We start from the raw sequence: 13,086 nt of genomic DNA, 5'->3' as shown, positions 1-13,086 counted from the left end.
ACATAATGCTAGTTGTCTATTAAACTACCCTGAATGTGTAAAATTACACATTTATTTGGAAATGATCGATAGCTTGCACTTCTTATCCATGCTATTGAACCAACATTGTTTGCATTACAATGCAGCACCACAAATGCTGCATTGTAGTTGTAAAATAATAAAGTCAATCACCAGTGAAAGAGAGCACAAAAATGCAGCATGTGTCAAGGACTTGGTCAGCATATGTCAAGATCTTCATCCTTTCATTGCCACAAGATGTGCTGAAGATCAAATGTACACATAACCTAATATTATATATTTTAGGTGGAATAGATTTGCTACAAAAATCAGGAATTAGGAATATATGTGCCACAGAAAGTTCATTCGTGTTGGTAGATCACTTACGCTCACTTCATCTGCAAAACCAAATGTATTTTTCCAACTCAAAGAAGTGGAAGTAGCTAAAACACCAGCAGCTAAACAACTGCATGAAGATCTCATAAAATTGGTCTTCTTATCCATAATGACTAGACACTAGAAGACTATTTTAGTACCTTTTGAATGGTTTCTTCACTGTTGAAGTTGTTGTTTCAGGCCATATCATTTAAAAAAAGGTTCATAAAATATGAATAATTCCATCTCAATGTCTAGACAATTAATGAATAAATGATTTTGGACAATCAGCATGTGAATATACTTACATTTTATGGTGTTAATTTTCCCATTCTTAACTTATTTTGGTCAGCGAGTATTCTATTTTTCCAAGTGGTAACATTACTCAGAACTGTAGTGTAAAACATGGCCCATTTATGTGAAGAAATTGATGTCTGAATAACTTACTTTGGCTACAATTATTGTTATTTTTATTTATTTATTTATTCACTTAGCCAAATTATAGAGGCTTGATGCACATTTTTATAACACTCCTCAACTTTGAGACTTAATATATTTTTTGCATATGGTGTAGATATGAACTTATATGGGGGGGGGGGGAATTGCTTAAGAGTCAAATCTAGATAACTGGGAGGAGACCTCCACATTGTCTTCTAAGAAATATGAAGAACTGACTGAGCTTCTTACCTAATGTTTGTACTCACCTTGTCATGGTACACCCCATCAGTAGGTACCTGCTTAGATACTAACTTGAATGAGGATGGACTGGGGAATTTTGGATTTAGCCAGCCAAATTGTATCTTGATTGGCCCAAAAAAAAATGGCGGTACAACATGATGGAGCTTCATTTTGTGCAAGCTAGTGGCATTACATTATTAAAAAAGGCCCACATTGTTTTTATCAGAGGACAGAACAACAATGAGAAGTCAACTACTGGAACAAATTCAAACTCAACATCAGCATAATTCGTGATTGATACTATTGACTTAGGAAGTGTCAATGAAAAGAAAACTGAAAGTGGCAGTAAAATTAGAGAAGTATCAGGTTGACATAATTAATATTACCAAAACAGGTGAGATTTTTCTGAATAACAAATACAAGATATTATATTCAGAGAAAAGAAGTTATGATATATGACACTAAACACGAAGATCTTTTTGAATAGCAGTCGTTATCCAGTGGGCAAACATTGAAATAGGGAAATAGATACTAATTTGCCTATGGTCCCACAGAAGGTACTGCTACTAAGAAGTGGAGGAATTTTTTGATATGTTAAAAAAAAGCAGCTAGCTAGCATAAAGAAAAAAGTTGATTATTGTTAGAGATGTAAAGAGTATAGCAGGAAACAAATACCAGATATATAGAAATGTGTTTGGAAAATTTGGAGAAAACATTAAAACTAATAATGAGGGTAAGTATAACTGTTGGATTTCAGTTCGGGAAAGTCATTATTAATACCATGTTTCAACACTGTGTTATTGTTAATAGCAGTATTTTCAAGCTGATTCAGGACACTAGGGTATACATTGAATTTCAAATAAAAAGTGATCCATTTAGTTTTGAGTATAGGGTAAAATTGAATATCATATTGAAAAGAAAAGTGTATAAGAAAAAGTTTGAAGTGGCTTTTGAAAAAAGTTCCATGTTTTATCTCTAGAGCAAGGTTTCAGGCTTTGTACAAAAAATGTAAAAAATATTCTTTAGTGGAGAAACGTTTTGATCTGTTAAAAAAAAAAGCATAAAGAAAGTTTATCATTGTTGGAGATGTAAAGTAGGAAACAAATACCAGATATATAGAAATATGTTTGGAAAATTTGGAGAAAACATCGATACTAATAATAATTAGCAATGCTGATGCACACCTTTTGCAGGTGGGAGAGATAAAGAAAAGAACTCTAGATAATAAAAGTGACGTGAAAACTCAAAATAAAGATATTGTAGATGTCTGGAATTACTTTGAAAGATTGCTAAGTGAGATGGGAGATGACAGCAGTGGTACAAAATATTCAAGAGGAGTGCAATCATGACTACATATCAGTATTTGAGATAGAAAAAACTACCAAAAATCTGATTGTAGGGACCGTTGGATTAAAATAATATTCAACCAAAAATAAAATGCTCACATATGGAGTTTGGCATAGAGCTCACGTAGTACCCATCTATTTAAAAAAAAAGAGAGAGAGAGAAATAAAACTGAATGTAAGAATTACACAGAAATATCTGAGTGTTCCAGGTAAGATTTATGCAAGCATACTGGAGAAGGGTTAAGTGAAAAGTGAAAGTCACCATTGTATTTTCAGAAGCAATTAAATAAACTTATCACAGTGCACAAACCTTGTGAACTGGAGAACTAGTATAAATTCTGGCTGTTTCGTTACAAAATTATAATTAATTTTCCTGAAATTTTGAAAAACTTGTTGTCATTTCAACCACAACACTGAAAACAGTAACGGTGGCACATGATGGTGGACTGGAGTGGAAGTTGCTCAGTTGCATTTCAAAGCATGCATGGAAGCATAAAGAACATTATTGAATGTTGCTAAGCATTCAGCTGTTTGAGAATAAGAAAGGAACACAGCAGAAGAAAAATTGTGGGGTTTCTATGTCTTCAATATATGAAGATGGAACAGAAATTACAAGAAGAGTTAGAAATACAAGACTACAAAACTCAGATAGGATATCCTTTTATGAAGAAATAAGTGAAGTTTTAGTCACTAAACCAAATAGGATTTATTTCAGTTAAAGCTAAAGGGAACTTTATTGCTTGCTCATATAGAAATGGGTCCAATAAAGATTTTGTTTTACTTAGGATTCTCAGTCTAAGTGATTTGACAGTTGATATATTGGTAGTTATTTCTTCAGTGAAGAATGCCGATACTTTCACATAGAAAGTAAATCTGTTCAGAGCTGATAAAACTGTCGATATGGTTTTAAATGATTTATTAAATGAAGTATGTTGGAGCTTTCATATAGAAAGTGAATTCATTTTAAAGAGAGTTCATATAGAAAGTGAACCAAGTTACTGAACTGTTTTGGGTGAAGATAAGATATGTTTTCTTCAGTGTTACATGATTCGAGATACAAGAAGATGACTTATGTTGCTATCACATAAAGAGAACATTTTTTTTTTTTTTATGTTAGTCTTTCTTGAATTCTGTATGAATTCAGGAAGGAATAAAAATTTCTGTAGGAAGCAAGAAACTGAAATTCCAAAAGTTTTGCCCATATATGATAATAACTGTTAACTTACAAAAATCGAAGAGAAGTTATGTAGCTACAGTTTTTCCATGTTTGAAGTTGTAGTTTGAACAATATATTGGTGCTCTTGCATTTGTATGTATTTGTATTATGTTGTAAATCAAAGATGTTCATTTTGGTTATAAGGTGTGAAGATCATTCTTTTAATGGGTTTAATGAATTCATTTAGAGGATAACACACAAACACACGCAATTTACAGACAAAATATACTAGCTGTGGTGGTGGGCAGCGGATGGTGCTGATGTAAATGATTGGTAGTAGAGGATTAGTGTTGTGGTTGGAGACGGAGAGTTGTACAGTGGGTGTCCTCCCGCATTGAGTCTTCGGACTCCTTGGAGGTGTCACTAATAATAATAATAATAAGATATTTATGCGAGATTCTGATGTATGAATCTCTGTGCTAGTTTGAGTTATAGTTTAGTTTAAGGTGTTCTTTTGATTTTGAAATTCAGAGTTAAACCACTCAGAGTGTAGGGAGTAATTTGTTATTGGTGCATTGGCAGGATTACATGCACAAAGAAGAAATTTAAAAAATGCCCCCCCCCCCAGTAGAATAGGGTGTGTTTCAGTAAATCTTTATATAATTGATTTGTATAATATAATCTCTCGTGGTTGCATGACTTATATCCCTGCTGCTAAGATGTTCCAAGGTCAATTCACAAATGTTTATACATGGACTTTATATGCATTTTATATATGTCAAAATGGGGGAGAAGAACTGTTCATTTATATAACCCAGGCTGGTATTCTGGGCTGAGAAACTTGAAGTATCAGTTTATTATCATCCTCTAACACATTTGTTTGGGATAAATTGATTCTACATAAGTTTCACTGTGGCTCTACTATATCTTGAAGTCACTTTTTTTTTTATATGAAGATAGTTTCCAACATTATTGGATCTTATATTGATTTGTGCTGGTATTATGGTCACTTTATTTCTTTGCATTAAAAAAAAAACAACTCCTCATTTTGTACAACATAGTAAGAATAAGAGTAGATGTAACTTGTCACACATTACCTGTAAGAATATGAAATGGTGTAAAAGCCTTGCAACCAAAGGTTTTTCAGAAGTTTGAATTATTCAGTATACTCAATACATTATATTGTAAACTACATCTGGTCCACAGATTGTATTACTTTCGAATTAATTTGTTAAGTGCACCTGTTGAATGATCTGACATTTTTGAAATTTGTTGTCTAGTTTGATTTGAAAGTTTAGAATAGACTGCCAAGGCAAAAAGTCTGGAGGTGTGAGGGAGAAGAAGGTACCGGAGAAATATGTCAAATTGGTGCAGGAGATCTACAGAAATGTGAAGACAAGAGTTTGGACCTGCCTCGGAGAGATAGAAAGTTTTCAAGTGACAGTTGGTTTGCATCAAGAGTCAGCATTAAGTGTGTGCAGAATCAAGAGAAGAAGTGGCAGCTAAACTGAAAAGATGGAGAAAAGGTTAGAAAAGAGTATGAAGCTGAGCAAAATAAGACAGAGTATATGTTTTGCAAAGTGGATGGCAGCCAAGAGACAGATCTGGAGTTGGAAGGAAATGTCATCAGGAAGGTTAGGGACTTTAGTTACTTAGGTTCAACAGTGAAGAAAGAGGCTGAGAAGGAAGTGGGATGCAGGATGGATGGAGGAACTAGAGAGAGAGAGAGAGATGGCTGGAGTGCTGTGCGATAAGAGGGTGCCGATCAATCTAAAAGGCAATACAGGACAGTAGTGAGACCAGCTATGTCGTATGCTATGGAAACTGGCCCTCAGGAAAAATAACATCAGCAGGATGGAGGAAGCAGAGATGAGAATGCTTAGGTGGATGTGCAGTGTGACCAGAAAGGATCATCTGAGAAATGACTATGTAAGGGGATGCAGGATGGATGGAGGAACTAGAGAGAGAGAGAGAGAGAGAGAGAGAGAGAGAGATGGCAGGAGTGCTGTGCGATAAGAGGGTGCCGATCAATCTAAAAGGCAAAATCTACAGGACAGTAGTGAGACCAGCTATGTCGTATGCTATGGAAACTGGCCCTGAGGAAAAATAACATCAGCAGGATGGAGGAAGCAGAGATGAGAATGCTTAGGTGGATGTGCAGTGTGACCAGAAAGGATCATCTGAGAAATGACTATGTAAGGGGAGCGGTGAAAGTTACTGACTTAGGAACGAAGATACAGGAGGCAAGGCTGAGATGGTTTGGTCAAGACAAGAGGATGTGGAGGAGACTCATTAAAAACAGTGACTGTACTTAAGTGGGATAAGCTGCAGAAGAAGTTGTCTAGTTTGATTCTACATAAGTTTCACTGTGGCTCTACTATATCTTGTAGTCACTTTTTTTTTTATATGAAGATAGTTTCCAACATTATCGGATCTTATATTTTTATCTTCTAAGGAACTTTTTATTGTATCGATCCACCTATATCTTCGTCTTCCTCTGGGTCTTTTTGAGAAAGTTAGAAATTATGTAAATTTTTCATGTAGTACTATCATATCCTGTACACCCCGTGAGGGTACATGGCAGGAATTTGATGTTGATAATGATGAGATAGTTTCCACTGAATTAGAGTTCATGTTACACAGCAGTTTCTGTACAACAGATAGCTCTGACTTATACAATAGAAGCATTAAGAAAAGATGTGAACATTCATTAATAGGTCTTGATCACTCTATATTTTTTGGAAAGATGTGCTAAGGATTGACCTATGTAGTATAGTGCCCAGAAAACGTCAATCTATAGCAAATAGTCAATTTTTCTTTTTTTATAATGGCGATTTCCACTGAATTGGAGTTTCTGTTACACAGCAGTTTCTGTACAACAGATAGCTCTGACTTATACAGTAGAAGCATTAAGAAAAGATGTGAATGTTCATTAATAGGTCTTGATCACTCTGTATTTTTTGGAAAGATGATGTGCTAAGGATTGACTTATACTGTTATATTTTATGGTGGTTGTATATTGTGCCGTTGTTAAATTCTTCTTCTTCCTTATTCTTATTGTTTTAATATCAACTGCGCCTTAATTAACCTTTTACGTGCTGCGCTCCTAGCACCTTATGTCTCAGCTAACTCTACTGCTTTACACTCAAATTAACCATAATCTGATTAACATATATTTTACTGTTAATCCTACTTAATCTTATTTCCTGTTCCCATTGCTAGCAAACAGATTTTAAGTTATCAACCTATTTACAGTATGCAGGTTACCAATTCTCGCACTAATCAATTAGATTTTTTTTTTTTTTTTTTTTTTTTTTTTTTTTACAACTGCACCATTCTAATTGAACTAATGTAGTTTGAGAATTAAGGTAAGGAATACAGGCAAGATCTTACTTAATACACATATTCTCCTATAGCAAGTCTCAATAGAGCATGCAGGTTCGCTAGTTTTTTAGAGATAGTGCATTGGCAATTGATCAAGCAAGGTAGTTAAACAAACAAAACATTTTATTTAAATCTAGAAATAATGTACAATATACACATCAAAGAGGAAATTATATATCTCTCTCAGCCTATCTAAATACAATAAGAGCAACACACAACTGTGACTGCATTACATGCAACTTACTTAACCCCATCACATAGTTAACTAATCAGAATTAAGCTTGTAGCCATTCTCTAAGTTACACATTAGCTTATTTTCTTCCGTTATATGTACAACTTTTACAATCAATCTACCCTTTTGTAACCACATTACTAACAAATTCCTGTAAGCACTCTCATTACATACAATAATTCCAATTTCACCTTGACAAAGCATTAACAAAATTTGTGCCTACTTACAATAGCTCTTTACATACATATTTCGGTCAATTGCACAATGCCTCAGTCCGTTTTCACCATAGATTACAATCGTTGCTTGGATGATGTATCAGTTCTTGCTCTAGGAGTTGCCGGACAAGGTTGCTGTGATTCTTCCATCAGTAACTGGAAAGGAACTACTGAAATTTCAATTGTGTCTGTGGGTGGTTGCACTCTCCTAACTGTTCATGCATCCTAGCAGCAGTTTCATCAAATAATGGCCTCACCTCCACACCTGGAACCTCAGTTCTCCGGGAAAGGGCAAAACTTGGAATTTCAAAATCGAGAATGTTGCTTTTTCGCAAGACATTGGGAACGTTTGTTTTTGCCTAGTCATCGTTCTAATCTGGGTTAATTCCCTCTTTTCATTTTACATACAGCAGCTCAGTGGGCATTAAATTATGCATTTTTACAGTAATTTTTATTACATTTATTTTATTACAACATAAATTCTATTTTATATGTCTGGAAACCTCTGTAAAATCGAACTCAAAAAAATTAATTAAATTAATTTATTGTGAGAGATTTTACAATACAGTATAGTTAGTGCCCAGAAAACTTCAATCTATGGCAAACAGTGATAGATAGAGATCCATCCGTTTCGTGTTTGGTATGATCATCTAGGAAAAATAATGCTTCCCTGATTACTCTTTATCAAGTATAAACTTTATCCTGGGATGAATAAACTTAATTTTATGATGTAGTAGATTTTGATCAGTGCATTTCCAAATGGCAAAAATGTTATAAACATAATAAATCTCATGCAGAAGGTTATGGATAGGTAGAATGTAATATTCTTCTTCCAATGCTCCAAGAATTGCAAGAATAAGTGATGATGGATTACCCATGATGCTTCCTTAAATTTGCTTATAGTATTTAGAAGAAAGAATTAGTAGAGCATGCTTTTACCATTTTTGTTTTTAGTTTTTTTTTTTTTTGTTATATTTACAGCCATGTTGTGTAGCCAAATGTTATACATGCCAAAAGTAGCTATTTGTTTATATTTTTTTAATGTACTATATTTAAATTTTTATTTTTTCAGATGAATGTCACTCGTCATAAATGGAATGATAAAAACTGCATAAACTATAAGTATAGTGGTTTTGAAACGTACATAATAACTATTCTGGTTGTTCTTTTACCTCTCTGTTTGTATGTCGGAGCAAGAGTGATATCACAAGTGCCAGGTGTTAAACTTTTACAGCGTGAGTAGCATTATTAACTTGAGTCTATTATAATATCTAATATAAAATAATATCATGTTTAAAACAGATCTCAATTGTGATTCCATTCAGGTATAGGGAAAACTTCAGAAAAAGTCTAATTGATTAAAAAATAAAAGATTTTCCTCCTTTGTTGAGGGAGAGGTGCATGAGAGGTTTCAAATTGCTTTTTTATTTTTATATTCTGTATTCTCCAGAAGGTAGAGAGTAACATAATGCATGAAAGCAGTAGATAAACACTTTCTGATTGAGATGAATAGGAAAACAAATTTTAAAGTTGCATTGCTTGTGTTAATGACAGTTACAGCATTTCTTCATGCACACAATTTTTACCTGCTTCCTTTTATCTACATCTTATTTGTATTTGACTGTCTGATTTCCATCCATCAGCTTAAATGCTATATAACTTATTTGTAAGTTGTTCATGACATAGGCCAGTGCACTCCAATATGGCTAATTATTTATTAAAAAAAAAACAAACTATTACTGAAGTTATCTTTCCAGCTCCCTTAGTTTAATGCATTATTTTATTAAATGGAAAACATTTTGTCTGTTTAGTGTACTCCTTCAAGGTTTCTGCTGAAACTCATATTTTATTAATATTTTTGAATCTTTTTCCATAATTTTTCATATGTTTTTTTCACCCAACCACATCATGATTGTTAGCAATAATTTTGAACGATTATACCAGCCATATATTAGTCCATTAAACTGATGAGTTAGGCATGCCAAATTACACATAGCTTTGCTAAAGATAATTATATAAATTTATACTGTCTATGCAGAGTGTACACCAGTGTAGGATATCTGTATTAAAAATCAAATATCCCACAAGTTAAAATATAAAAATGAATTAAAGTTAAGAAATTACTAATGTGGTACTATTTTGTTGTTAAACATGTTTGCTTTTGTATGTCACAAGCATAACGTTTTGAGATATTATTTGTGTCTTTGGCTATGGAAGTCTTGCTTAGATGTGAAATTAATTTATTAAAATTAGTTCTTAGAGAATGATTATGATTTTTTATGAGCTGTCAAAAATTGTACAATGTTGGTGCTTTTTGTACATAGAAAAGCGTTGTTCACAAGGGAAGCAAATGTTACCATTGAAATTCACACATGAAAGTAATTAAGTGAACTTACCTCAGTGCATAAAGGATTGAGAAATGAAGAATTGTTATAAATTCTGGCTGTTTCATTGTGAAATTATAATTAAGAACTTTATTGCTTCAAGCCAACACTGGAAAGCAATAATGGTGGTGCACAATGGACTTGAGCAGAAGTTTCTCAGTTGCATTTCTAAGCATGCACAGAAGCAAAAAGAATGTTATTCTTTTTGCTTCTGTGTAATTTCTTAACTTTAATTCATTTTTATATTTTAACTTGTGGGATATCTGATTTTTAATACAGATATCCTACACTGGTGTACACTCTGCATAGACAGTATAAATTTATATAATTATCTTTAGCAAAGCTATGTGTAATTTGGCATGCCTAACTCATCAGTTTAAGGGATTAATATATGGCTGGTATAAATAAAATAAATATGAAGACTGGGCAGAAATTAGACAAAAAAAAAAAAAAGTTGGAAATTGAAGACTGAGAGAGAGGATATCCTTACATGAAGAAATAAGTGAAGTTTTTGTAGTCAGTAATCTGCACAGGATTTGTTTCGGTTAAAGCTGAAAAGGAACATTATAGTTTCATATAGAAATGGGTCCAGTAATGTTTGTTTTATTTAGGATTCTCATTCTGATAAGCGATTTCTAACAGTTTATTTTTTCAGAAGCTTTCATATAGAAGGCAAAGTTGTTCTGAAGTGATAAAACTGTTGATAAAGTTTTTAAGATGTTGAGATTTTCATATAGAAAGTTGATTCATTCTAAAGTAATGATATGGATGATAAAGCTTTAGTAGTTTATTCAGTGGAGCTTGCTTCTACTTTCATATAGAAAGTGTGAAGTTAAGAAATGTCTGATGACATGATATATTTTCTTCAGTATTCTGTGATTTTAGGATGCAAGAAGAATTTGTTTAACTCGCCATATAGCAAGCAGTCTGTCTTAATTGTATAGTCTTTCTCCTGTGAATTCAAGAAGGAATACAAGTTTCTGTAAGAAGCAAGAGATTGAAATTCCAGAAGTTTTGCTTATAGATGATAACTGTTGGCTTCTGAGAATTGAAGAGAAGCTGTGTAACTAGCTTTTGTTTTTCATGTTGTTTGGAGTTATAATGTGAAGACTACATTGTGCTTGCATAGTTAAGTAGTTGATTTGATGTTGTATATATTTGTATTTTTTTTGAGATTAAAGATTTTTATTTTACAAGAGTGTGAAGACTCAAATCTTAATGGGTTTAATAGTTAATAGGAATTTAAGAGGTTGAGTTACATATGAGATATCCAAAAATACGAACCTGTGTGTAAGTCAGATTTCGAGTTTAGTTTTACATAGCCTGTATACCAGTTTTTCAGCCATAATCCAGTCAATGAGACTATTACTTGAAATATGTTTTCAATTGTTTTATTTACAGAAATAATGCTAATAAGTTATTTTTTCAGCAGTTATGTCTGTTGGTGACACTAAAGGTACTGGTCTTTTGCAGACATGATACACTACTTAATACTATTCATTTTCAACAGAATTAAAATATATTGAAAAGGAAAATATTATTGGGTAAAAAATGAAAGTATTTGAAAACAAGAATTGAATATTGGAGATTCACCAATGAAATCTGAAGTGAACTAATTCAGCGAGGGAGACCTGTGATGGAGTTTTTTTTATATAAGGATAGAAAAATGCAAATTTCTTGGTAGACTCGAGAATTTAAAGGAGCAGTCCTGGAAAAGAATAAAGAATATCAAAGTTTCCTAGTAAGCAATTCAGCAGGTGCTCTGAGAGAATACAGGATAAATGTAAGAAAACCCTGTAAAAGATATTCACATCATGAGAGTGGAAAAATGTAGATAATATTCAAAAGCTCAACACAGAGAAAGGATACTGCAAAAGAAATCAGAACACTAAAAGTGGCATAAAAGTAAACAAAGATATTCTGAATCTGTGGAATAATTACTTTTTAACATTGTTAAATGAAAGAAAGCAATGACAGAACAGTGGCAAAACAAATGCAATCAGGAGAGTGTATGTGTGTACATGTGTGTGTATACGCACGCACGTACACACACACACATATATACATATCTTAGGGTAAAAGAAAGTGATCAGAAAATGTGGAAAGGTAGCTGGAGTAGATAAACAGATTGCTCAAACATGGAAGTGCAAAGGTTTTGCAGTGATTACACAACATAATTCAGAAGGCCTGGTTTAGAAGATCAAATTTCCAGTTGATTGGAGTAAAGCTCTCATCTGAATAGCTGAATCCACCCTTAAATCATTTCCTTTATTATTAATATAAGGGGGACCGGAAAGTAATCAATTATTTTTAATGGGTCATTTTTAGCCAATTGTTTTTCTTAAATACCACATAAATTATTAAATTTGGCTTTTATTTAAATATTAGCATCACTTTTCTATTTAAAAAATCTGTTTTTTTAATTTTAGATTATATTTTTTAATATGGCAGACTTAAAAGTTGAAGAGCACCATTTACATCATTGTATGCTGTTTTTGCTTCACCAAGGAAAGAATGCTACCAAGGTTTCCAAAATCATTTGCTCAACTTATGGAGATGTATTGAAGGTTAACAAATGTCAGCAATGGTTTTGGAGATTTGCAGAAAAAAATTTTGATCTCTCTGATCGTCCTTGATCTGGAAGACCTCTTACTCTAGATGACGATGCTCTTAAGACTCTCATTGAATCAGATCCAAAACAAACCATACAAGAATTAGCAGAGAAACTTAATTCATCATGGTCAACTGTCCAAGAGCACTTACATAAGAGTGGCAAGTTTCTTAAACAGGGGGTGTATGGGTACCGCATGAACTGTCAGAAAACAATAAAGCACAGAGACTGGCGATTTGCAATTCATTGTTGACTAGACAACAAAATGACCCCTTTTTGGAACGAGTCATAACTGGTGACGAAAAATGGGTGCTGTATAAGAATATTAAATGCAAAAAACAGTTGCTTCCTCCAAATCAAACTCCAATTCCAACACCTAAAGATGGACTTCATCCACAAAAGGTTCTGTTGAACGTTTGGTGGGATATTCATGGAATTATTCATTACAAACTCATGGAACAAGGTAAGACTATCACAGCAACCATCTGCTGTGAAAGAGTGATTACATCAAGCAATTTTAATCAAACGTCCTGTGCTTGTCAATTGAAAAGGGGTAATTTTGCAGCAAGATAATGCAAAACCACATTCTGCAAGAATAACTCAAGAAAAAATTAGGCAGTTAGGATGGGAACTTCTACCACATCCTCCATATTCGCCAGATATTGCCCCTAGTCCCTATCACTTATTCAGGTCCTTAGAACAGCATCC

General features: G+C 33.2%; 1 protein-coding gene across 1 annotated transcript in view; it reads left to right on the top strand.

The window, feature by feature from the left end:
- The window catches only part of LOC150094233 (osteopetrosis-associated transmembrane protein 1-like), an 88,754-nt gene that overhangs the window by 54,045 nt on the left and 21,623 nt on the right, over positions 1 to 13,086 (top strand). The window contains exon 5 of the mRNA XM_090412165.1: positions 8,456 to 8,618. Within this exon, the coding sequence (XP_090268291.1) occupies positions 8,456 to 8,618 (163 nt within the window). The remainder of the gene's footprint in view (positions 1 to 8,455; positions 8,619 to 13,086) is intronic.

Source organism: Typopeltis vanoorti, chromosome 22 (assembly GCF_054136105.1).
Source record: "Typopeltis vanoorti isolate ZY-2024b chromosome 22, IOZ_Tvanoo_1.0, whole genome shotgun sequence".
Taxonomy (NCBI): domain Eukaryota; kingdom Metazoa; phylum Arthropoda; class Arachnida; order Uropygi; family Thelyphonidae; genus Typopeltis; species Typopeltis vanoorti.
Note: the sequence above shows the minus strand (reverse complement) of the source record. Positions and strands in the feature narration are given on the sequence as shown.